This window comes from Gopherus flavomarginatus, chromosome 6 (assembly GCF_025201925.1).
Source record: "Gopherus flavomarginatus isolate rGopFla2 chromosome 6, rGopFla2.mat.asm, whole genome shotgun sequence".
Taxonomy (NCBI): domain Eukaryota; kingdom Metazoa; phylum Chordata; order Testudines; family Testudinidae; genus Gopherus; species Gopherus flavomarginatus.
The window spans coordinates 97,644,113-97,664,138 of record NC_066622.1 but is presented as its reverse complement, the minus strand read 5'-3'; the positions used below and the strand labels follow the sequence as shown (position 1 = coordinate 97,664,138).

General features: G+C 46.9%; 1 protein-coding gene across 3 annotated transcripts in view; it reads left to right on the top strand.

Moving 5' to 3' along the window:
* UNC5B (unc-5 netrin receptor B) overlaps nt 1-20,026 on the top strand; it is a 149,613-nt gene that overhangs the window by 110,381 nt on the left and 19,206 nt on the right. The window contains exons 3-8 of one of the 3 annotated variants that reach the window (XM_050959334.1): nt 2,992-3,135; nt 7,417-7,520; nt 11,277-11,457; nt 12,507-12,674; nt 13,384-13,545; nt 18,106-18,138. In XM_050959334.1, coding sequence (XP_050815291.1) covers nt 2,992-3,135; nt 7,417-7,520; nt 11,277-11,457; nt 12,507-12,674; nt 13,384-13,545; nt 18,106-18,138 — 792 coding nt within the window. Of the gene's footprint in view, nt 1-2,991; nt 3,136-7,416; nt 7,521-11,276; nt 11,458-12,506; nt 12,675-13,380; nt 13,546-18,105; nt 18,139-20,026 lie in introns of all 3 variants that reach the window. The other 2 variants (XM_050959333.1, XM_050959335.1) reach the window with 2 other exon arrangements.

The following is a 20,026-nucleotide window of genomic DNA, read 5'->3' as shown; positions in this document are numbered from 1 at the left end:
TGAGGCAGTGCTGCACTCAGCATTGTAATGCCTAACTGATTTAGGAGCAGCAAAGAGTCCTGTGGCACCTTATAGACTAACATCTGACGAAGTGGGTATTCACCCACGAAAGCTCATGCTCCAAAACATCTGTTAGTCTATAAGGTGCCACAGGACTCTCTGCTGCTTTTACAGATCCAGACTAACACGGCTACCCCTCTTAATACTTGATTTAGGAGCCTAAACCTCATTTTCAAAAGTGATTTTAGGCACTTAGGAGCCAAAATTCCATTGAGAAGCAATGGGATTAGGATACCTAAAGGTGTAAATCACTTTTGAAAATGAGATTTAGGCTCCTAAATCAGTTAAGCATTACAATGCTGAGTGCAGGAATACGCAAATACCTTTAAAAATCTGGGCCTAGATTTCCTAATAAATGCACTCAAAATTCCTTACTTATCTTGCATGCCGTGTTTACAAGTTGCAGGTCAGACCCATAAAAATTAGGATAGTTGTGCCAATTTTGGCATTGGTGGCTGCTTTGAAGGGAGGTACATCACTAGTCAGACATGTCATTTAACCCCTCTCCTTCTGGATTCATGCAGGGCAGCTATCTCCCCCAGCTGGGGATTACCAGGAGGAGTTGTGTGGGGATGGAGTAGAGTTGTTCTATCATAAGTGATGAGTGATTGTAGGAAGGAAAAGTGTTTATTCCTGAGTAGTTAGTTTTTGTTCTTGTTTGCGATGTTCAGTTTTTCTGTCTAGAACGAACATATAACTATAATTAAAGTGTCCATTAAAGAAATGTGTGCTGCACTGTTGAACTTCTGCAAAAGTCCATATGAAATGGGTAAATTTATTTAATTAGTATCTAAATTACCAGTATGAATATCAAATGAATTCAGGATGGGAGGAAGCTTTACATTCCCAGGAGGCTAGATGCTGCATACTGCTGTAATCCCAGCTGTGTGACCCTCATACCAGCTATAGGAGCCAAATGTCAGGTGTGATTCAGAGGTGGTGGAGCCCAGGGGAAATGCAAAGGAGTTTAGTGAAGCTAGGGAGATGGGCACCTTATATGAGCCAGGGTGTGATAACAAACTAAACCTTCTAATAAAGGTAACAGTGCATGGAGCTGTACTCAACATTTAGAGCAGCAAATTATGTAGTAACTATGTGTTTTATATCTGTGACTAGCTGGCAGTGCTTTCTGGGGTTTATAATTCCATCATGGATCTTTGTTCAGAGTTGTAACTTTACATACCACAGAAAATAGAGAAGTTTGTTTGTCTCCAGTGATTCTTCTGTGCTCTGCAGTTCAAAAAGGGGCTTCATTTTCTCAAGTGGAAATGTGCAGAGTCTTTAGTTCAGAAGGTGAGTGGTTACCTTGGAGAGAGAAATGCAATAATATCTCCCATCGGCACAGAGTGGCTACCGGAGTGATCTTACAGTGGCACACCTGTACTGGTATTGGTACAGCTGTGCCACTGTAAGCTTGCTAATGTAGACATGGCCTTAGAGAGGGATACATGAATGGAATATTTTGTGAAAAATAGGAATTCATTCAACAATAGATATGAGGACGAGAATGTTCTATATGTTTCTCCATGGGTGGGACACCTACTAAAATAACACCTTTTCTTTATTTTTTAATGTAATGTAGATGTGACTAGGTTTGTACAAAAAACCCAGAAAGGCTAAGGTATCAGTGCCTGGTATTGTTAGGGCAATAAAACAGATTCCTTAGTCTATACAGATAGTAACTAGGGATTTATTTTAAACATGACCGAGTTCTGATAGCGACTCCTCATATAAGCTATCACACCCTGGGATGACTAAACACAGTCCAGCTGGCTAAGACATGTTCCTGTGACCAGAAATAGTCTCAGAAGTTGACCCACTTGACCACTTGCCATGACCCTGTTCAATTCAGCTAGATTGTGTTTCTCAGCTTAAGAGACAGAGCCCTCACCTCCCTCTTTCATCTCCTCTCAGCGGCCACTTCTCTCTCTCTCAGACTGTGAGGGGCTGACATACTGTTCTTGCCACCTCACTTCGCTAACAAATATGAGCAGTCACGTGATTTATTTCCAAACCATTTTTTGCCTTCAGGGCCTCTCTGCTGGGTGCAGTGGCACCATGTGCATCATCGGAGCTTTAATATGTCCAAGCGTCCTTGTCAGCTGCAGACAGGCACTTTAAAAGGACATTGTCAGGCTGATTTTGACACAACATTTAGTCTATGTAGAAACAAGATTTAATGGAGCCTAAAGTGAACGCAACAGAAATGTGTGTAGATTTAAAAAAACAAATTCCAATGGAAAAAGATTTTTTGTTTGGATTTAAACATTCCCCTGCCTTGTTTTGGAACCCAAACTTTTCAGCATTGTGGTAATGCATAAAACCCAGGAAGGGAACCTGACAAGAACCTGGCTAGAAACAAAAGTGAAATTGAGTACTTTACTTTCATTGCCCCACCTGGGCGAAATGTAAAAAGTAAACAAGCAAGAATCAGTGGTAAAAAGCAAATGCGATGTTTTTAAATGTTTCAGTTTTAATAGGGTATGGTGGTGGTAAGAACTCAGGATATTCAGCTTCCTTGTTTTTGTGATGAGATTTTTTTTAACCCCCCCCTTAAATGGCAATGCAGCAGAACCACCAGCATATCCAGAAACATGGTGTCATCTTTAAAACATTGTATGTGGGTGGAGGGGATCCTGGCGTGGATCAGAATCTGGGTCAAGCCCTTAAAAAGAAGATGGGGCAAGAGAAGAAGTGGTTGCAGAGGAAGAAAGGAGATGACTGTCTCATGAAGAAGGGGTTGTGTCTCTCATCAAATCCATCCCTCTCTCAAGTTCCTTTTTCGAGCTGCAGGACCATCATTTTCCTCCCCTTCAGTCAGTCATGAGTACACACATGCACACACACAGTATACTTCCATATGCAGCTTATTTCATAAGGGTTCAGCATTCTGGCCTCCTTAACCCTCTCTTTTGTTGTCTCTCTTTCCAGGGATGCTGGTGCGGGAAGTCCAGATCGAGGTATCGCGACATCAGGTGGAGGAGCTCTTTGGTTTAGAAGATTACTGGTGTCAGTGTGTGGCATGGAGCTCTGCTGGGACCACGAAAAGCCGAAGGGCCTACGTCCGGATAGCATGTAGGTGTCATGCACACTTATCATTCATCGCAGCCCCTCTCCCTATCTCTGTCACGTGCTCCTTCTTGCCAGCCTGTCCCCACACCCTGCCTGGGAAATCCTTTTCATCTGCCCTAGTGGGGATTTTCCTCCCAATATAGTTCCATGACTCCTTCTTTCCCACTGCCTGTCACCATAAGTAGGCTTACCCAGGATAACCACTGAGGTAGATGCTCCCATTTAATGAGCCAGTGGGGTTCACTTAGTGTGGCAGAGCCCCATTCCTCCATTACACCACCCTGCTGGACTTAGTGGATAGGGTCAGTGCTGTCTAGTGGTTACAGGATTAGGGCTGGGAACTCCTGAGATCTGTTCTCAGCTCTAGCATTGGCTCAAGGTGTGACCTTGGGTACGTCATGTACCCTCTCTGTATCTCAGTGTTTGCACCTGTAAATAGGGATAAACTTACCTGTCTCACTAGGCTGTTGTGGTAATTAACTAGTTAATGGTTGTATAGCACTTTCAACATGCTCAGCACTTACATGGTGCTTCATTATTTTTAGCAACCTGACAAGTTAGCACCTCAGCCACAGAGGTGATTTGCCTGATTCAGCAACTTTAAATCCTACATCCCAGCTTGTCCTCCTGTGTTGTTTCCTTTACCAAGTGAATAGCTCATACCTTCTTAGGGTGGGAGGACTCTACTACTGGGCTGTTCTGCCACCCAAAGGATGTAAAAGGTGATTCTCTTGACAAGGGGAGAGCTGGGGAAACAGTGCATTGCAGTGTGGAAATTTCAGTTCTGCCAATAGAGAAGTTGTTCTGTGATTAAAGATGCTTCCCTATAGAAGCATCATGCTGAATATTGAGAGTCCATATGGAAACCTACTTTAAGAATATGTTACAGTTGCACTGTGTACAGCTTGCACGAGGGAGCCCCCTTCCCCATATGCACTAGCTACACAGCTGAGCAAGGCAATATGCACCTTCCCCTTCTGCAGAGCTCCTAGGTGCGTTTTAGACCATATCTACACTATGAGAACTATAATGGCATATTTATAGCCAGGACTTTGGAGCTGTACTCCAGCTCCAGGCGAAAACCTGCAGCTCCACTGCTCCAGAGCTGCTCCGCACTCCAGCTCCGGGCTCCGCTCCAAAGCCCTGGAAAGCACCGTACATCTGCCAGCATAGCCCCATAATGTAGACACAGCCTATACCAATGGAAGGGGTTTTCCGTCGCTATAGTAGGCACACCACCTTTTCGCGCACTGGTAGCTAGGTTGAGGGAAGAATTCTTCCACTGACCTAGCCGCAGCTATGCTACGGGTTAGGTCAGCATAACTGCTCCACTCGAGGATTTGGCTATCTCACCCGCTGAGTGCCATAGAGACGTCAACCTAAGTTTTAAGTTTAGCCCAGTCTTAGTGGGCCTCCCTCTTGCATACCTTACAAAGGGTACAGTAGCCCCTTTGTACCTTTCCACGAGGCAGCTGCGTTAGCTTTGTGTGCACCTGCAGCACCGCCTCGGAAGGACTGAAAGCAGGGCTATTTAGGGTGGAAACTGTTATGCTGTTTTATCTGTAACAGTTGCTTTTCCCCTGCTGCAGCAACTGAAATGTTCTCAGCCTTCAAGGCAGTTTTGACACAAAGTGATGCTTCCTGCTCTCAGTTGACAGTAAGGCCACAGCTAGTAAAAAAAAAAAAGCTGTCCGTTTCTTAGGAACACACAGCATTTTTTTTTTTAACTTGCCTGCTTTGAGGCTACATGAAAAGCCTTCTCTTGTCTCCTTTCCAAAATGGTTCCCAGCTCGGTGACATTTGCTAATGGACCTCTGCGTTTCCCAAAGTAGCCCTGTGGCAGTCAGCCTGCGCTTGTCACCAGGGCCGGTGCAAGGAAGTTTCGCGCCCTAGGCGAAACTTCCACCTTGCACCCCCCACCCAGCTAACCCCACCCCCCCACGGCAGCTAACTCAGCCTCCCACCCGGGGAGCCCCCACCACGACAGCTAATCCTTCTCCACCCCGTCCCCCCACAGCAACTAACCCTGCCCGGGGAGACTCCCCCTGTTCCCCCACGGCAGCTAACCCCACCCGGGGATACTCTCCCCCATCCCCCCGTGGCAGCTAACTCTGCCTGGGGAGACCTCCCCCCTGCCATGGCGGCTAACCCTGCCTGGGGAGACTCCCCCCATGGAAGCTAACGCTGCCTGGGTTTTCCCCCATCCAGCTCACCTCGGCTTCGCCTCCTCCACTGAGCACGCTAGCGCTGCTCTAATTCTCCTCCCCACCCAGGCTTGCGGCGCTGATTGGAGGAGACTTAGAGCTGGGCTGTGTGCTCAGCGGAGGAGGCAGAGTGGAGGTAAGCTGGGGCGGGGAGCTGTTCCCCTGTGCGCCCCACCTCCGTTACTGCGGGCACCCCCCCCCCCCAGCTCACCTCCACTCCACCTCCTTACCTGAGGGGACTTTTAGGCGCCCCCAATCACTGGGTGCCCTAGGCGGCCGCCTAGGTTGCCTAAATGGTTGCACCAGCCCTGCATGTCACACACCCCATAAAAGAGTGGGAGTGGGGATCACAAAAAAAGTTGGTGACCAATCACACTTAGCTCGAGCTGGAGCAATGTTTGTTGGAAGCAATTCCTATGGATTGCAGCGCCATCTAGTGAGGAAGGGTAAGACTAGTATCCGTTGCTCCTTTTTCCTCTGCTGAGTGTAGCCCATGAATGTACAGCATGCCTTCACGTGGTGGTGTACTGGACTGCTTCTCCTCTTTCTTTTAACATCCCATGTGATCATGAGTAAGGACATATGTGTTCTATATACATAAGGCCCAGTTCTGCTGTCGTTATATTCACAATGAGTGATTCCTTACTATGCAACTGGTGCCATGGCTTCAGTGGGATTGTTCCTGAAGTAAGGTGCTGCTTACTGTAATGATGGTAGAATTTGGCCCATGGATAGCATGCTACTTACAGTACACAGCACTGTAATATATGACCACTTTCATATTAGATCCTATCTGACCTACTATGTCATTGCATATTCTGTAATTCCAAATGTAAACACATGCAATATTTATGTATAATTCACTTAGAATAAAATAAATGCAATTTACGGCTGACAAAGGCACAGTGCCAAATTTTCAAAAGTGCCCAGATCTTGGGAGTTACTGGGAGATGGGCCTTTTTGAAAATCTGACCACTTCATTTAGGGACCTAACTGGAAGCAGAGCCTTTCTGAAAATGTTGTCTCATTTAGGTGCTCAGACGGAGCTTTTGGGGAGTGAGCTCTTTTGAGAATCTGGCCCATGGATTTCCTTGAAATGCATAGTGCTACCTAATAGACAGCATGAGTTCCAGCTCAGAATGGTACATCACCCCTGTGAATTCACCTGCTCCAACATGCACTGCCAGATGCTCAGTCTCTCTTTCACTAGTGCAGCAAACTGGGCCGGCTCCAGGCACCAGCTCAGCAAGCAGGTGCTTGGGATGGCCAAGGGGAAGGGGCTGCACGTCGGGCTCTGCGGTGACAATTCGGCGGTGGGTCCGTTGGGTCCCTCTCGAAGCGAAGGACCTGCCACCAAATTGCTGCCGAAGAAGCAAGCGGCGTGGTGGAGCTGCAGCCAATCGTAATCACGGCTTTTTTTTTTTTTCCTGCCTCTTGGGTTGGCAAAAACCCTGGAGCCGGCCCTGGCAGCAAAGCAGCAAGCCAGTACTTCAGTGGTCCCCTTTCAGAAACACAAGACTTCATTTTGGATTGATTTTGATGAAAGAATGTGAAGTTTCTCGGCAGGAACATGCCACTCTGGCAATAGCGGACCAGCACATCCCCCCTTCTGCCTGCTCTGAACAGTTCATCTAAGGGAAGGAGAGTGAATCCCATTTCAGGAATGGGAGAGCACTCAAAATCATGTTTTATCCATGGGCAAGTGGATGTCAGCTCTTGTTCTGAGACATCCTTTGGCAGACTTGGCCTCTTTCTGCTAGAATATGATTCCATCCAGAAGACAAGCAAGCACCTGGGAAACAACAGTTCTTACATTGGCAAGGATAAACTGGGGTGCAAAGGGCCCAGCTGGGTGGGTGGGGCAGGAAGTAGTGTTACCAGGAAAGAAGGGTGGAGGTGGTAGACAGGAAATCCCTGGAAATTCTGAGTGGGCTGGTCAGCAGGCTATGTTACAGTAAACTCCAGATAGATTTTATCTCGCTGCAGGCTCCTCTGTCCATATACGGTACCCCAAGGTTTTGTGGGTTGCTCCATTCCTATCACTGGCTGATAACACTTGGGGCTCATTTTTCTTTCCCAGACCTGAGGAAGAACTTTGACCAGGAGCCTCTAGGGAAAGAGGTTCCACTGGAACATGAGGTGTTACTGCAGTGCCGCCCCCCGGAGGGGGTCCCAACAGCAGAGGTAAGCCATGCTCTCTCTCTCACACCTCCCAACAGCAGAGCTGGCCTGAGAGGCTACACCAGGTAGAACGTGCCAGCATGCTGGGGACATACTTTACTCCCACGGGAAAAACTCCACGGGAAAAACTCTACTCACCTGAGTGCTCATACATTTTAGAACAGTTATCTCCCCCCAGCATCTTTGCCCAAATAGACCAGATTTTCCATTGACACTGACCCTGGCAGACAGCCCTCAGCAGTGCAAAATCCTCTTCCTAGCAAGGGATTACGACAGGGGAGGCTGCACCATCTCCAGTCCACTGGGGGCCTTCAGTCGAGCAGCAGCATCCCCAAAATGGGCAGCACTGCCAGGAGATGAGGTATGTTCAGATCAGCAGAGGGATCCACAGATGACTAGAGCTGCCCTCCCTTGGCAGAAGACCCTAGGGAACGCTGCCTGCCCTCGGTTGGCTGTAGCCCCCCAGGGATGTAATGAGCTAGACTGGCCCAATAAAGCCGACTTCCCTGCCCCAGCAGGAGTGACACCATTTCACTGCCCAGCTGCCAGCCCCTCCCAACCCCCCCTTCCCCTCCATATAGGCTGACTCATGAAAACACTCCTGCAGTCCAGTGGGAAGGAAGGAGTGCTAAGCACATTTCCTCTCCCACCTGCAGTCTCTGTTTATGGCTGTCCTGGTGGGTGTTAGTCTGGAGAGACTCCACCCTCTTAGGTTTGCGGGAGCTGCTGATTTGTTTCTGAGAGCACCTGTAACTGCTGGAAATATCTTTCCACCTGCTGGAGGCGGATGCTGGAATAGCTTTTACAAGGCTCCTGGCATAGCTTGTATTTTGCCAGTTTTAGCAGACGCAGCTTTCTGTTATAGACTTTACTGCCCTGCCCCCTTTACTGCTGTGGTTTTTGTTTATCTTTAATCAGAGGCTATGGGAATTTACTGGTAACCAACCCCTCCCACCTGCCCTCCCTGCCTCCCTCAGCTGGACACAGTTGTGGCTTCTGTGAGGCCTGATCATGAAGGTGAATAATTGCTAGCCAGCCTGCTACATTCACCATCATGATCTATTAATAAAACAGCGCAAGCTATTTCCAAGCCACCTTTGGGGACGCAGCCTCCTGCAAACTCTGGTCAGCCCACAGCACTTGCATCTTCCCCGTTGTCCCTTGCAATGCCTTGCTAACACCTCAGCAGTGTGCCAGTTAAGTTCCAGCGAGGAACAAGGGAGAGAGCATATGAAATAGATTGGGCACATCTTTGCAGATGGTTTGGGGCCATGATGGATGGCCTCATGTAGGCCGTCAGCTTCCATTATTCAGCAAAACTGTTTATTTTGGGCAGTGGATCTGTTATTCTGACATCTAATAACACACTTAACCGTAACACCTGTTCAGCCCATGCCTCCCTCCTGTACGTGCTCATCTGCCATTAACCTCTTGTGGGAGTGATCGGGAAGAAAAGAAAGCGCAGAATGATTTGTTTAAACGCTATGGGTAAAAATGAGCGCATGAGGCCTTGGAAGAAAAGTTCATGAACTCTCCTACCAAGGCAGGGCCTTCCCCCAAGGCCAGTCACCTTTCCTCCATGCTCCAATAATTCAGTGCAGTACCATTAGCATCACCGTGAGTGTGCTCTGTGTGAGAGAAGTTTCTGACCTGTCATCTCTCATAGAAAAAACAATTAGATGGACAAACTAGGCTCGTGCCAGCCCAGCTTGTAGGTGAGGTGAGAACAGTTCTTAATTGGTAAACAAACCCCCCGTTTTTGGTTTTGATTGATAAACAAAACTCACATGCCTCATGCCGTCAGCATATCTCCAGGCAGCGCAAGCCTCACTCTTGTATGGAATTTGTTGACCGTTGCAACTTTTTTGATCATGTGTAAATAAGCAACACCTAAAAGCCCCAGCAAAGGTTATTTCAAATCTTAATTTTTTTTCTTTCTCTGTCCCACCCGCATGTACTTTAACAAGCCCCTGCACACGGACTGACACAGAAATACAAACGCACGTTAGAGAGGCAGTGTTCTTCAGTAGGAAGAGCACTGGCCGGGGACTTGGGTTCTATTCCTGATTCTTGGCTTCAGCACTGTGCTAGTGACCTGATGTATGGCCATGGGCATGTCACTGTATCTCTCTGTGCCTACCGTTTCCCTCCAGTGCTGTTTTGTCAACTTAAATTGTAAGATCTTCAGGGCAGGGACCAGAGTCTCACTATGTGTTTGTACAGTGCCTGGCACAGTGGAGTTCCAATTTCTTGTAGCAGCCTCTAGGTGCTACTGTAATACAAACAGTTAATAACTAACACTCTCTGAGCTCTCTCTACATATACTAATTTTCTCAGAGAAAGCCACACACACGTGCACACACTCCGTCACACACAATTTGCACATACCCCTCCCAAGTAGCCTGCACTAGTGCACAGCAGAAACAAATCAGCAACACTACAACTCGAGTGGGATATGTGGTGTGCACTCAGTTGTCCCCACCAAAGGAGGCTATATTACCCCAAACTCTGACAGTGTGGGGAAAAACCAACTAGAGGGCCGGCTGCCTAGACATGGCGCTGCAAATGCTAAAGCAGACAAAGCTAAGGGCAAAGCAAGCAAAGGCACCTGTGGTTAGCAGGACCTGGTTGCTGCATCTCGCAGAGCACCTCCCTTCTACTGATTGGCAGGACATCTGAGTACAGGGAGATGTGCCAACTTATGCTCAGAGTGTGACCACCATGAACGCACAGTCCCAGCAATGGACTCACTGAGGAGCTGCATGATGACATCACGCCTCATAGGGCTATACCTTGCTCACTCCTAGTTCTGATTCATAGATTCCAAGGGCAGAAGGGACCATTGTGATCATCTGGTCTGACCTCCTGTATAGCATAGGCCATAGAACTTCCTCAAAATAACTCCTAGATTAGATCTTTTAGGCAAACATCCAATCTTGATGTAAAGATGATCAGTGATGGAGAATCACCATGCCCCCTGGTAAATGGGTCCAGTGGTTAATTACCCTCACTGTTAACAATGTAGATCTTATTTCCTGTCTGAATTTGTCTAGCTTCAACTTCAGAGCCCATTTCCCCCTCTTCTTTGAGTCCTATTCCTGCTCTTCTCCTTCTGTGTGTCAATCAAATTGCCTTCTACTCTGTAGTTTTCCTTACCACCACAGTGCAGGGTTCTTCCTGTATAATTAAAGCAACTGGACCCTGATCTGGTGTACACCCTGCTTACACCATTTGTAAGCCGGCATTGTGGTGGGGACCATATGGCATTCGAGTTTCTTTCCTAGCTCTTACCCCCACTCCCATTAGCCACATCCCATGTTAATTATCTTTTCATCCCTGCACCCAGTGACCAGCATTCATTGTGTGCTAGGAGAGCACAGTAGCTCAGGAAAGAGCCAGCAGGCTTCACATCTCCTTTAGTACACCTTCCCCATCTCTCATCCTGTGCAATGAGGCCACCTTCTCACTCACCCACCTAGCTATTTATCATTTCTTTTCCTGGGTGTGCAATGATGGATTTTGAGTGGTGTTCTCAGAGATTTAGCAAGGCGATATCTGGTAGTGACAATGGGCGCTGGATGTTTAACTCTGTAATCTTGCCTTCTCATGATGATGTCTAATTGCCTCTGGTTCTCTTTCTCTTTTTTTCTCCTTCCTCTGTTTTCTTTTAATAACTTTACCAACCCTGTCATCTCTTTTATTCTTCTCTGTCTTTCCTTTCCTTCCTTTCTTTCTCCTCTTTTTTTTCTGCCTTTCTAGGTGGAGTGGCTGAGGAACGAGGATGTTATTGACACCACCCGAGACACCAACTTCCTGATAACCATAGATCATAACCTCATAATCAAGCAGGCCAGACTTTCAGACACCGCCAACTATACCTGCGTGGCCAAGAACATTGTGGCTAAGCGCCGGAGCACCACAGCCACTGTCATCGTTTATGGTACTGACCCTTTCTTCTTAGGAAAGCAGGGATTAGCCATAGTATGTGTCCACAAGCCCAGGGGAGCCTAATATGATTGTCTGTGGCTTAATTTGTAGAAGTACCAGAGTTATCAGCTAATGCACATGCCTGATGTGAGGCGTAGAACTCATGCCATTCAGTGTCAGAAACACAGACATCTTGAGTTGAAGGAGACTCTCCATCAGCTTATACCAGTACTAAAGTTTATTCTTAGGCTTTTGAAAGCAAACCTGAAACTGGGGTGTGGGGGGGAAAGCCTTGCCTAGTTGCTAGTTTTGAGACAAACCTGGCTGGTTCACTGAAATATATACATTGTGCTTCAAGTGAAGCTGGGCTGCATCATTTGAGCAAACCTAGACAAGTTTTGCAAGGAAACCAGATGAAATGCTGGATTTGGCTGAGTTTTTCTTTGAGTTTCACATATGAGAAACCCAAAGCAAAACTCAGAGGGTGTGAGCCACAGTGAACCCAAATGAAAGGATAAAAGTCTAAGCAATCTGTCTCCATTCAATTTCTGGAGCAAAATAGTGGCCGTTTCCTGCTCTGTCCCACTGAAAAGCTCTCCAAGTCAAAAATATTTGTGAAGTTAAAACTCCTAGGCCAGCAGAGCTGGGGTAAATCAGTGCAGCTCCAGTGAGGTGAGAAACCAGGAACATTTCAAAAATGTTCAGGGTTTTTCAAGCAGCTGGAGTTGGGAGGTGCTCACTTAGAAGGCGCATCTTTATTTGTTGGAGTGTTGTGAATGTGGGGGTGTCAGAATAAAGGAGCCTGGTGATTAGCTGGTGTGGATCAGTCTAGGGAGCTGGAAAAGAGTAGGTACAGCCCTCACCTTTTTAGTGACCCCTCCAGGTGGGTCCATGGAACTGTAGTATTCACTCCACCAGCAGCTTTCCCTGTTGGCTGTAGTGACTGCCAGGGTTGGAGAGGACAAAAGTGGGTAGACTGGTGCTGGACATGAGTATGATGTTACTCCTGGGCTCTGAGTTTTTAAGCAGCATGTTTATTCCTGTTTCCTTCTCTGTACACAGTGAATGGTGGCTGGTCCACCTGGTCAGAATGGTCTCAATGCAACAACCGCTGTGGCCGTGGCTGGCAGAAGCGCACTCGGACCTGCACCAACCCAGCACCTCTCAATGGTGGTTCTTTCTGTGAGGGTCAACCCTTCCAGAAAATGGCCTGTACCACAATGTGCCCAGGTAAGGGCAATTCATGCCAGAGGCTGAGGCCAACTGTAATCACGGGCGTGTGCTCCCCTCTTTGGATTGTCCAGTTCAGCACTATTTCTAGCGCTGCCCAGGGACTTGTGGAGATGTTGTGTGTTGTGGAGGGGGATCTGCAGGAGGTCAGGGGGCATGTGTCTCAGAGCAGCCTCCTTCCAACTAGTATGAAGTGACTTTTCCCTGTTGAAAACTCTCGTTGTGGGCTGTGAAAACTGAAGGTCCTAGACGTGAGAGCAGCCTTGCACCTTACATTCCCCAGGCCACTGCAGGATGGGGCTTGACATACAATGACCTCCATAAGGACTCCCTCAAGTACCTAGGCTGGTGGAGCTGTCTCTTTTTCTAGATCACCCTTCTCCCAAATGATCTGCCGAAGCCCTTTGCCTGCCCTATCATCTAGAGAACAAGCCACCAGTGAGATGACCTTCCAGTTGTCAGCTGTTTGGACTGCTAAAGCCAATTCAGATCTGCATTTCTGTAATGGCTTAGCCTCCCAGTTCAGAGGTTGTGCAGCAGCTGCCTCATCCTAAGGTTTCTTTTGATTGTTATCTGTTAGGATTAGAGAAGCCAAGTGACTGCTGTATATACAGTACTGATTCTAATCTCTCTGCTCCTTCCTCTAAGCCTTCAATGAATTGTTTTCTCTCTCTCTGTGTGTGTCTGTGTTTTTCCTGGAACGCAGTAGATGGAGCCTGGACAGAGTGGAGCAAGTGGTCAGCCTGCAGCACGGAGTGCACCCACTGGAGGAGCCGGGAATGCACTGCCCCATCCCCAAAAAACGGAGGCAAGGACTGCAGTGGAGTGTTGCTGGACTCCAAAAACTGCACCGATGGACTGTGCATGCAAAGTGAGTGAGCCAGTGTGGGGACAGCATAGGAGGGAGGGAGAGGGAGGAAAGGGATAACCAGGAAAAAAAAACAACAAAAACATGCTAGAAGGGTTTTATTAAAAGGGAAGGCATTGCAAGCTGAAGGGTTTGTTCTGCCTTTGTCTAGGCCAGGAGTTCTCAAACTGGGGATCAGGACCCCTCAGGGGGTCGCGAGGTTATTACATGAGGGGGGGGGTCTCAAGCTGTCAACCTGCACCCCAAGATCCACTTTGCCTCCAGCATTTATAATGGTGTTAAATATACAAAAAAGTAGTTTTAATTTATAAGTGGTGGGGGGGTTGCACTCAGAGGCCTGCTATTGAAAGGGGTCACCAGTAGAAAAGTTTGAGAACCACTGGTATAGGCAGCAGGCACTATACCTGGTCTCCCATTCCAGATGGGCACAGAACTCCAGCTCAAGATCATCTCTTCCCAGGGATTGCCCCCACAGCTCATTCCAGGTGGCTCCAGAAACCCAAAACCACTTTAGAGCTCCTTTTACTGCAAGTGACATTATAGACCAGGGTTGCTGTCAGCCTGTCTGACAGTATTGTCGACGTCATAAGCTTTTTACATCGGACAACCATAGGGAAATTCCCGACTGGATATCCAAGCTGATTCTGGTTGCAGTGATGTACAGCACACAGCCGACTTGGAGAGGCAGTGACAGCAAGATGCACAAAGCCCTTTAACTATAGGAAATAAAGGTTATTCATGCCCATTTAAGTGGATGTGGGATATATTCTTAAGCACCATTACTGGACTCCCCACCTGTCAGTGATGCTAGCGTAGAATTCTGGCACAGCCCCCTCTTAGCCCAGTCGGAGCCTTGCTAATCTACTTGCAAACCTGAAGGTTAGACATTTTTAGGGTGGGCAATTGATTACCGCTCCAAAAGGTTGATGGAAGTTGACTGCATGGGTCACTGGGTGAAGCACCAGCCTCTTATCTGTGGCACCTGGCTTCAAATCTAGTTGACACCCTAAAGCTCATGGTACTCATTATCATTCAGAACACTTGGCAGTGTGCTCCCTGCTGTGGAAGGATCTAGGAATGAGCTGCTAAAAGAAAGCAAAACATTTGTCATCCCTGGCCCAGGTGACCTTTCTATGGCAGGGTGGAGGTCACTGGCTGCACCAAAGAGAGTGAATGTGCACAGCAGGTTCCTGGCCCATGCAGGTTCCTGGCCCATGCATGACCAATTTCTATCACTACCAAGTCCATTAACCTTTAAAAAAGCATGTGTGCTCCATGTATGTTGCCAAAGGAAAGGAAACTGTGGTAGGAGGGATGAAGGGAGGGGAACAGAGGGCCAACCACTTCTTTTAAATATGCCTCTTCAGGGGTAGTTATAGTCCTAAATTTCCCTAGTGACTCCTCTGTGTATTTTTCCACTCTGCACGCCCACACGCCACCTCTTGAGGTACAAGTGTTTAAACACTGGCCTCTCCTGAGCAGACTGAGTGTTGCCTGTCAACTGCAGGCCTGGGAAGGGTTGAATATGCAGCTTGACTCCCCACAGGAGGAAAGTTCCATTTAGTGCCACAGAAAAGAGGACCATTCGGCAGTGACGAGAGGCTTATTTCGCCTTTGATCACTGTACTTCACTGACGTGACAAGTCGTGGCAGACCTCCAGGGTGTTCCCATCCTGAACCTGCCTCTTGTTCCAGCAGAAATTGTCACTCACTCCCAGTGCTGATCCAGTCCCACAAAGTGCAGAGTGCTGAGCATCCGCATCTCTCTTCGGACTGCATTAAGGTTGCATGTGCTCAGTACTGGATCAGGCTCTGTGCAATGTTTGTGTCCTGATGAGACCCAGCAAACTCATTTTATTTATGGCCTAAATCCCCAGCGAGAAAAGATTTTAATTGTTTTGTTTTTTTTCTTTAAATCAATTGTTATTATAAAGTCTATGTCCCGGAGCCTGGCATAAAGCCAAAAACCTGAAGTCTTTCAAACATCTCTGCTTTAAACCTTCTCCTCTGCAGATGGGGTGGAGAAGGGCTTGGATGTTTCCCATTCCCCATTTGGGATCTAAATAGATCTAGTAAATATTCTGAAATACCAACCCTATTCTAGGTCTGAGTGGAAATGAGTGTGATACATTTCATGGGGCAATCCAGGTGGAATTCCTTAACCTTAATTTGAAATTCCGTGGACTCACCTCATTCCTTAGTGTCATTCCTGAGTAGCAGCCATGGAATGATCCCAGTTACAAACATAGGGTGGTGCTACAAGAAGAACCTGCTTCAGAAAGTATAAAAATGTCTTTCTTAGGCTGCTTAACAGCCAGGAATAGTGCCAGTGCTGCCACTTGCTTGTTCTATAGCAATATCTGCCCTGGTGCCTTGCAGCTCGTTTGCTTAGTATAACCCTGAATGCCCTCTGTGCTGTAATCTGCTTTAAAGAATAAGTTAGGAGTGCATCATAACCCCTTCCTCGCTGTATGGCTGCCTTCATGTCATCTTAAATAAACTCATCATGTCGATCCATGTTGGCAGTGAGCAAGGAGGGGGGAGGGGGCGGGTTGAACCACAGAACTGGTTTCAAAGAAACATCTTGCAAGCCAGTGCCTTCTGGGCCTGGTAGAAGCTCATGGTTGGAAAAATTAAGGCATCTTGACAGCAGAGGTTGGGTCCAGCTCGCAGGCAGAATCAAGCTACGTGTGGTGCCAACCTGGTGCTGGCTGTTAACACTTAGCAGGCAGAAAGCGTCTCACAGAGAAAAAGGAAATAGTGGAGTATTGAGACAGGGGCTTCCTGCAGCAGCGAAACTGTAGGGAGTGGGGAGGGTTGTTTTATATCAACAGCTACAAATAATTGTTCCCGTGCTGAGGACTTCATGCTTTAGAACAAAACCAAAGGAGTGACCTTACAAAGGGGCTTCCATCCTGGATCAGACTTGGACGTCCAGAAATGAAGGAAAAGTATCTAGTGGGTTACCATGTAAATCTGTCTGATTATTTGCCAACCTTGGATCTGGACAAAGCCCTTTCTCCTGCTTTGGGGAGAAGCGTGATAGTGGCCATTGCCGTCCACAGCCATTGAAACTGTTGTGCTGGCCCATCTTGTATCTCAAGGCTTCAGTCCAAGCTGGAGTCAAATGGGAGGATGGGCCAGGAGGGAGAAAGCTATTATTACATAAGGCTAATAGCTTTGATAATCAGCAAACCAGACACAAGATAATTTTGACAAAGCCTAACATGTAACAGGACAATGCTTTTATGTTTCAACCACTGATGAGGCCCTGGGTGGTGGGCACAAGCCCAGTGTGGGAGAGGAGGGAAGGACAGAAGCGAAGTGGGAGGGTGTGTAGGGGAGAGAGGTTTCAAGAACCCAAATCCTTCCCATTGCAAATGTCCTGCAACTTGCTCCTCCCTCCCATACGCTCCTTTGGTGGTCCCTCATGCAGATTCCATGAGACAAGCTTATGTGTACAGGCTCAGACAGTAGCCTGGCAACCAAGCTTCTCTCTCCTGCACACACAGTATTCAACGAAGCCCTAAAAGTTCACATGGAGGCTCCTCTGTGCTGCCAGGAATGTGTAGGCATCTGATGAATGAGCGAAAGGGGTACACTGGGAATAAAAAACAACCTAAGAGAACAAGCAGAAGAATTAGAGTAGAAAGCAAACAGAGGAAGAAAGTGGGATGAGAGAGAGAGAACGGAGATGGGAGAGAAGAGGAGGAATGGAAAGAGAAGGAGAGGTGGCATAACTGCGTTAGTAAGTGGGGAGATGGGCAGAGAACGGGGGCACACATTTCTTAGTCCATCAAAAGGGAGTGCCAGCTGAAAGAACAACCAATGGGTGGGAACCACTGGTTTTAACAGAACAATGGTTCTCCCTGTTGCACTGGACTCATTAAAATAGCACTGAAATTCAGTGGGGCTTTCTCAGGGCTCGACTAAGCCTAGGGAAACCTCTCTCACTCTCCACCACATCTAAAAGAGGCAGAGGCTGGCCCTGAGAACTGGGCACCACTTTGTCATTGGAGCCTGAAGTGCCTGGGGCTTTGTTGACCCCCTTGGGAGGTGAATGAATTTCATTGTCAGACCAGGAACCTGGGCAGAAGAGAAGCAGATTCTGCTCCCCGAAAACCTCAGGTGAGCAGAGGATGGAGCGGCTTGGGAAGCTGTCTCCCCACTTGTCCCTTTGAAGTAAACGATTCAATGGGAAGGGGTCATTGTGCTCTCAGTTTCCTGCAGCTTATTGGAAATGTAGATCAAAATTTGCCGTTCTGCTTGTGCAGCTTTGGCTCCTTTGGATGGGCAGCAAAGCCAGCCAGGCTTGCAGGGTGGGAGAGTGGTCCCAAGCCTGCTTCCCTAAAACTACCACACAGGCAAGGCTTCTGCATGGCTTCACAGAGCTCCAAAGAGCCTAAGACTCCTTGTTCTCTCGAAACCATTCGCTGGTTTTTATGTCTCATGGGACCCTTCCCCTTGGTGTGCTGGGGCTGATGACTGTGTTTGTTTCCTTCCATTAGCATCATCACCATCATCATTTTCACCTTTTGTTTTTAACTTTGTTTTTCCTAACAGATAAAAGAGTTCTAACCGAACCCAAAAGTCACTGTAAGTCCTCATTTCATGGCCACTTTATTTCATTGTGATACATTACTTTGTTTTTTCTTTTGTTTGGTCATTGGCACCTCTGGTGTCAGCCTGGAACTAGAAAGCTCCATCTCTAAGGGCTTCTCTGTGGAATTGCTCCAGTGAGCAAGTGAGGAGAGAGCTGAAATACACCACAAAGGGTTAGCAGATGTTAAAGGGACAGTTACTCCATCATGCTTGAGAGACCTAAATTTAACTTATATTCTACGCATCAGTTTCTCTATTTACATGGGCTAAACTTTATTCTCAGTTACAACAGAATATATCCAAAGTAACCAAAGTCCATGAAGTTATTCCAAAATGAATGAGAACAGAATTTGTTTGTATACATATACATATAAAAAAAAGTTGGAATTTTTGGTTTGGTTTGGTTTGCTTCAGAACAAGTGCTTTTATTCCCCCACCCTGAATTAAAACCAGTGCTAGCAGTTTGTTTGTTTCCTAGCCCTGTTGTTGTTAATGCACCCAGAGCAACTTAGGAAATAACACTTCTTTCCCGAGGAAGAGCTCTGTGTAGCTCAAAAGCTTTACCCTCCACCAACAAAAGTTGGTCCAGTAAAAGATATTCCCTCACCTACCTTGTCTGTCTCGTATCCTTGGGGCCAACACGACAACAACAACACTGCAAACTTCTTTCTTTGCCAGTTTTGTCTTTTTCCATATGACCAATAGTTTTTCTCTCCCAGGATTTCAGTAGAACAGAAACTAATGTGGCTGTTTTATTTTCTTCCCTTTTGTGTCACTACATGCCCAGTCATGTCAGCATTATAAGGTTTGATGGTATGTGCTCCTTCTCAGTATTGCCAATCACAAATGTTCAAAAATCATGATACTGGCTTTAAAATCATGAGATCATGTAAAAATAATAGATTTGGTGTTCTTTTTATTTGCTTTCTGCTTTCTGAGCCTTTGGGGTGCAGTCGGTCACATTTTGAAGCTTTTTCCGCAGCCACAAGAGCTAGAAACTTATTTTTTCTTTAAGAATGAAGGATGAAATCATCACATATCCACTTGACTCCAGGAGCTGGGGCTTTAAGGAGAACAATAATTATAATGAGACCAATGATGAAATCATGAGCTTTGGCAACACTGCCTTCGAAAGGTGCAGAACATAAAACATGGAACAACATTTCTTGAAGACAGTGAATTTAACACATGTAAAAAAGAACACTTTAAAAATTGGATTCTTCCCACAGTTTAGAAGAGTTTTGGAGTACATAATAGCTCTGAAATACTTGTGTTCCGTGAAGATTTTTCAGTTGGGAAACACTTTGGGCCTTTCAGGTTCTTTGTGAGTGTACGTTTCCAGCTATTCCCCTACCATCAAATTGGAATGTTTCTGTGATACTCCTACCCCTGCAAAAGGAATTCCTCTGAGGACGGACGGACGGACACACACACACCCCAGAAATAAAAAGTAATCATAACAAACAGGCCTTGGTTCTGATCCATATACCTGGCCCTGGCCCTGTACATGTTAGAAACCATGAAGCTAAACTAAACATAATCTGAAAGCACCTGGAAATTAGGAGAAGAAAAGAAAAGAAAAGAAAAGGGGGTAAAATAGAGAGCATGAGTGTTCAGGCCAAGCAGTTTGATGTGTCTCGAGTAATTTTCCTGGAGGCAATGTTCAGATAAGACACATGTGTATGTCTCAGAAACAACAGCATCTGATTCTCTAATATGGCCTGACTCCACGCACTTGACACCAGTCAATGGTGGGTGCAGATTCTGTCTTTGACACTAAAATATGCAGGAGGCAAGACATTGATGCTGCAGGATCCTTGAGAAGTTAGAATTCCCTTGGCAGAGTGGCGTAATCAGAGCTCATGTGAAATCAAAGGAGAAA